Source organism: Sorghum bicolor, chromosome 3, assembly GCF_000003195.3.
Source record: "Sorghum bicolor cultivar BTx623 chromosome 3, Sorghum_bicolor_NCBIv3, whole genome shotgun sequence".
NCBI lineage: Eukaryota > Viridiplantae > Streptophyta > Magnoliopsida > Poales > Poaceae > Sorghum > Sorghum bicolor.
This window is the reverse complement of record NC_012872.2, coordinates 56,521,670-56,527,938: the sequence shown is the minus strand read 5'-3', so window position 1 is coordinate 56,527,938 and position 6,269 is coordinate 56,521,670. Positions and strand designations below refer to the sequence as shown.

The window sequence follows — 6,269 nt, the reverse complement described above, 5'->3', positions numbered from 1 at the left end:
ATTATTAGGGAAAATTTGCTCGTGAACATTGAAAATGACCACCATTTGCTGCTAGACATAAAAAATGAAACATGACTATGCATGTTCATAATAACATGATGCCTGAATCAAATGTGAGCATGTAGCTGCTATCCATGCATGACTTGTAGCTAGAACTTCATATATCTAGAGGGTGCAAAAGTGACATTGAAGAGACCAAAAGAACCAAGTCCTAAACATCCTTGCAAACAACCATGGAGGCCATGCAGTGATCTGAATGACTAAATATGAACACCAAACATGTAGTAATGTCTCGCAACCATGGCAGTATGAGTGATGTCTTTGTGTTGGTGTGTCAAGCATCATTGGAACACATGCATTCTAGTATAAGCTTAGTGTCGAACACCTGGTGGGTAAGGTGACGTGGAGCTTGGTGACGCCAGATTAAGTCAAGAGCCATGTCCTGGCTAGGAGTAGAGGTCGCGGAAGGGGCTAGTAAGCCACGTCGGCGTCATAGATGACCCATGCCCCACACTACATGGCAAAAAGGTACATCACAACCTTGCGTGTCAGGTCCCAGGCTAGAAGACAGCCTATAGAGCAGAAGTTGAGGCGCCTAAGCTTGGGCAGTTGAGGTTGTGGGAAAAGAGGTAGCAGTGGAAGTCGTCGAGGGCGAGAAGCGAGTGGACTAGGCGTAACAGGAGGGCACAACGCTTCTGCTATAGGTGGATCTGCTCCAGTAGCCTATCAAATGACTTGGGCACAAGGTTGCAGAATCGATTGGAGTTAAGGTGAAGGATGGTCAGGTTGGCATGGTCGACGAGGAGCAGGGCAACATGCCAGATGAGGCTCCAGTAGTGGGAGAGCACTACCATGTGTGTGGGGTTCTTGATGGAGAGGGGAGGTGAGAGACGATGTCATGTAAGAGTGAGTCGAGGAGGCGGGTGAGGCGGTCAACGCCCGATTAGATGTCTAGATCTATGTCCTACGGTGGTGTCGAAGTTTGTGAAGGGATGGAGGTCGAGGGAGGCGACAAAGGCATCAGTGGCTCAATGGTGTTGTGTCATCTCCTCTAGCTTTGCTAGAATCATGGCCAACATCTCCTTTGTCGTCATGGTGGCAGTCGAACTCCTCACACAATGTTGTTGTGGCTCCCTAGATCGAATTGAATATGATAATGGATGTAATGAACCAAATTACTTGCTTCATTCAACGGGAATACAATAGTCCAACTAGTTTAAGGAAATATCTAGGGACAAGGAGATTGGTAGATTAGAGGAGGAGGAGGAGGAGGAGGAGGAAGAAGAAGAAGAAGAAGAAGAAGAAGAAGAAGAAGAAGAAGAAGAAGAAGAAGAAGAAGGGGTGAAGGGAAAAAATTGAGTATATCTCGCCTCGAGCCAAAGCTCGCTGCATCGAAATGGTCGTCTGATCGTTTGACACATGCTCCCAAACCAACCTGTGCTCTTTTGTACCTTGCTGCTTGGTACCTGTGGCCCATGACTATTTGGTTACTAGGCCCAATAAAAGTATGTTGATTTCTAACATTGTTTTGAACATTTCTTGGGTGCTATGAGGTCTTGGGAACATGGCTAGGGTTTGCCTCAAATAGATTTCCCATGAACATCCCCTCCATTTCAAGAAAACTGTGAAAACTTTGATCTAAGAGCGTGTTTTTCGAGTTGCTGTCCAAGCTTTCATCTTTTGGTGGTAAAAATTTTTCAACACCTTCAAAACATCCTAGAGAAGGTGTGTGCAAAATTTCAGCTCAATCGGACTTTGGTCGATCAAGTTTTGACCTTTGTTCTTCGGTTCAATCTGCTGAAAGTAGTCCGTGCGTAACTTCCTGTTCGAACGCATAACTTCAGCTATCTACTTGCTTAATTTCATTTTCTAGGGTTTCCAAGGTGTTTCCTTGATCTGCTCTTGCTTCCGCTTGATCATTTGAGCTTCCTAGCATTTTTTTAAGTCCTATAACCATGTCATGACCACGAGGATTTGATTTTGATAGAAGAGAGGATTTTTTTTGAAGTTTGGAACATATAGGCCAAGTTTTTTTTTGACAAATTTTAATCAGCTTTCATTTACCCTCTCTAGTCATCTCGGTCCTTCAAAGGTAGTCAACTGATTAGTTTCATTTTCTTAAATACATTCACTTAAACTTTACATGGGTTTTTTCTATGAAGGTAGTCAACTGATAGCTGCTTGAACAATTAGCGAAAGTATCTATAACACAGTAATACTACTTTTAGCCTAGAGCCGGCGCTTATATGTGTTTATATGCATGACTGCTGGTTTTGGATCCGTGCGTCAATGACAATGACAGTGGTTGCTACCACAACCACTTGCCCACTATCGATTTCAAGTCCAACAGTGCTGTCCAGTTTTATAACCGGTGGTAATGGGTGGATATGTAGTGGTGACTGGTGATACTTATACGAGATAAAAACACTGCTCAATGGTTGACAGATTCGGTAGATAAGCTCAAGCGAAGACATAAGCTCAAGCGAATCTTTTACACAAGATATTAGTATGATTGTCATTATCTCTGACACCTGCATTGTGCAAAATGCAATTCCTTTATAAAGAGGTACCAAAAAAATGGTCTTCTATTAGAGTCGGTGTAGCCTAATCAGAACGTCGTGCTGTGGGTGGAGCGTGAGGACGTTGCAGGGCGCGTGAACGTACGCCGGAGACAGCTCAAATGCGAAGCGCTGCAAGATCATGCTGATGGCCAACTTAGCCTCCAGCAGCGCGAAGTTCTGGGCGATGCAGATGCGCGGTCCCCAGCTGAAGGGGATGAAGGCGCCCGGGTCGCTGCACGCCTTGGACACGCCCTCGGCGAACCTCCTCGGGTTGAACTCGCCGGCGTCAGTCCCCCAGAGGGCAGGGTCCCGGTGGATGAACATGATGGGCACCAGAACCATGACATCCGGTGGGTACGTGACGCCTCCAAGCTCTGTCTGCTTGTGCGTCCGACGGTTAATAAACAACGCCGGAGGATAAAGGCGTAGCACCTCATACAGCACCATGGTCACCTGTTGCAAAGTACAAACAAAAAATAATGCTTAGATAGGATAGAATATATTGTGGCATGGAGATCTCAGAACGAAACAGAATCACATCTGCCCTGTGAAATAATTCCTTTTCAAATTAATCGCACTAAGACTTACAACTTTTAGACGACTAACACCACTGAAATCTGGGTTGTTTTGCCCAAAGACTTCCAAAACCTCATCCCTGGCTTGATCTTGCCACTCGGGATGCATGCTTAGGACTACTACTGTCCATGTCAGCAGGACCGCGGTACTCTCCGTTCCTCCAAAGTAGAACAGCTTGCATTCTTCGATCACTTCTTCTAGGGTAATCCCACGGCTGGATTTTCCGTCTGAATCTGTATAATTCATGTTTGACTCTAATAGCATGCCGAGCAAGTCATCTTTGTTGGGTTCACCGTTCTTCATGGCCTCATGTCTCTTCTCTATTATTCCCCTTAGGATCGTCTTGATCTCCCAATCGATAGCCTTCATCCTTCTGTTGTTTTCTGTCGGTAAAAGACTGTCAGATGAGAAAGGTAAATGTGAGATTTTTAGATTCAGGAATAAAACATTCGTAGATAGTACTGAATAAGCATTATGGAGTAGTAAAGTGATATACGAGAATCCTGGGATGTGATTTGTCTTGAAAGCATTGGTAACGCGAACAACTTGTTCAGCTTGAAGTCGGAAAATTCGCCTGCCTTCTTGGTAGCTAACACCGAAAACAGCTCTTGATATGACATCCCCTGATAAATTTTGGAATTCAGGCCATACATCCAGCTCTTTTGTTCCGACAGAATCAGCAACTAAGTTGTCCCATCTACAAATTAGATCGCTGCAAGCTGCAGAGAACGCCGGCAACATCCCCTGCATCCATTTCTAAGTAAGATAATTAGAAATTTCCAAGAAACCTAACTAATGGAAATAAATCGATCTTCCTTCTTCTATTATGACCTGGCTTAGTGTTTAGTATAGTAGCGGCTTAGTGTTTAGTATAGTAGCGCAACATTTGTGATAAAACATAAGGCTTTATCAGTGCTAAGGAGTAGGCCGCTTAGCACAAATATAAGCTGTTTCTGCAAATAACTAGATCAATCGAGTTTCCTTTTTCTCTAGAAGTATTAATTATAAGTGACCACCATCATACTACATGATTTCTCCATTTTAACATTAACAGGGCATATATGACATAACAAACCAACAGCATTAGCGTCTCTTACTAAACTTACGTTTGGAAATTATCATCAGTGCAATGGTGTCAAACTAAACATCGGAAATCAAAGATTGCCCCAATGTATTTCAGTAGTAAAGGAGAAAAAAAACCTTGAGCTTCTCAGCATGAAAGGCCGGATTCAGAATCTTCCTATGCTTGGCCCATTTCTCGGCGTCAAGAATCGCAACCCCAGCAAATAGAAGCTTCGTGACACGAGTGGTTATCTTTGTTTTCACGAAGTAGCCATCTTTGTTCGACATAACTTCCCGGGCCAGCTGAGGGTCGGCGATTGCAATTCTTGGGGTCGTCCCGAACCACGTGAACGAGAGTTTGCCTGCACTTTTCAGTTTGTTTGTTTCACCAGCGTGACTAACCCTTGGGACAAAATATCGAGAACCGAGAACTAAACCAAAAATATTGAAATCGAATTTTTTTACCTTATTTGGTTTTTAATTTTCAAGAACTGAGGTAAATTCGGTACTTTATCCTAGAGAACCAAATTTACCAAAATGTGCTGAGTTTGGACTATTTTAGTCTATTTTTTTCATATGTGGTAGAACTTATATAATCCTATGGACTTGTATATGTATATATTTGACATTATTATCCTCTATGAAATCATTTACAAATTATGTCAAAATTAGGTTTTGAACCTACTATTACATGTTTATGCGATCAATTTAGTATTTTTTTAGTAAATATCTAAACCGAACCGAAAGTACTAGAACCGAATTTCCTCAATACTAATTTTTTAAAGGAACCGATGAATGACAGTTTTGGTCACTTGAACAGAATGATTGGATTGCAGCTTGAAATGCATGTGTACCATGCTCCTCGACGGCACGATGAAGGAGAGGGGAAACACGTGGGAAGATGTCATGGGGCCGGTCCGTGTGCACGGGCTTCGCCAGGGCTGTCGCTGTTAGCCGGCTCTCCTCCTTGAGGTCGCCCCACAGGAAGCGGTACCGGGTGCCCCTTAGGCCCTGCGCCCTGAGGGTTCGCTCTATTCGCCGAGGAGTCCACCAGGCCCACTCCAGCGCCTGCATTGCCCACCACAGGGCCAACATTGCCGCCGCACCACCGAGCACGCTCCATGGGGAGGTCTCGTGGAGCAGCACCACGCAGCTGACCATGGCTTTGCTAGATTGTACTTAGTGGCGGGTTGTGGAAAGGGAAGCGGCAACAATATGTCTCGGTTCGCTCGAATTTATTAGCACTATTTTTAAATCATATATAATGTTTTTCTCTCACAACAAATTAGTATCAGCATCAGTAGAGTGACATTCATGAAATAATATTGGTGTCCATGTGGAATCGAACCCTTAGATAGCAGTCAGTCTTTGTCATATTTATATCTCTTATAAAGATAACCTCTACCACATGTTCTATCTTAACGTGTAAGACATCCACATCATTTTCCACTAATATCCATGTCATATCACTAACTTCTAATATTTTAATGCAAGTTATCCACTCCATCTCAAGTTCTATCTCAACATGCAATACATCTACGTCATCTTCCACTAATTGTCATGTCATGTCATATCACTAACTTCCAATATTTTAATGCAAGTTATCCACGTCATCTCAAGTTCTGTCTCAATATGTAATACATCCACGTCATCTTCCACTAATTGCCATGTCATGCCACTAACTTCCAAACATCTTAATACAAGCTATCTGCATCATCTCAACTTCTATCTCAACATGTAAGACATTCACGTCATCTTCCACTAATACATGTCATGTCACTAACTTTTAATCTCTTAATACAAGGTATCCATGTCATCTCTGCTTAATTTCATTTTTAATTTTTTACAATCTTTGTAGCAACGTGCAAAGTATCTTCTGGCTTTATTAAATGCAAGACTATAAGAAAAGAAATGGAGGCATCTCTCTTTTTTTTTTGATAAAGTTTCGCACGCTAATTGGCTAGTCTCGAGTGCAAAGTGGACCAGGTCTGCCGGTCCTGTTGTCGACCCAGATGTGAGATCACCATACTCCGTCATCGTGCTGGCCCATGAGCACAAAATGCACCGAGT

General features: G+C 43.1%; 1 protein-coding gene across 4 annotated transcripts; it reads right to left on the bottom strand.

Annotated features, from left to right (window-relative positions):
- Positions 2,397 to 5,550, bottom strand: LOC8084863 (cytochrome P450 72A11). Of its 4 annotated transcripts, none has more exons than XM_021455912.1 (5): positions 5,054 to 5,550; positions 4,338 to 4,561; positions 3,634 to 3,893; positions 3,150 to 3,534; positions 2,397 to 3,014 (listed from the first exon to the last, which is right to left on the bottom strand). In XM_021455912.1, the coding sequence occupies exons 1-5, from the start codon at positions 5,358 to 5,360 to the stop codon at positions 2,589 to 2,591; spliced, it is 1,602 nt and encodes a 533-aa protein (XP_021311587.1). In that variant the 5' UTR covers positions 5,361 to 5,550; the 3' UTR covers positions 2,397 to 2,588. The 4 variants fall into 4 exon arrangements, with proteins under 4 accessions (XP_021311587.1, XP_021311589.1, XP_021311586.1 ...); XM_021455914.1 differs by having other exon boundaries at positions 3,634 to 3,881; XM_021455911.1 differs by having other exon boundaries at positions 3,150 to 3,893.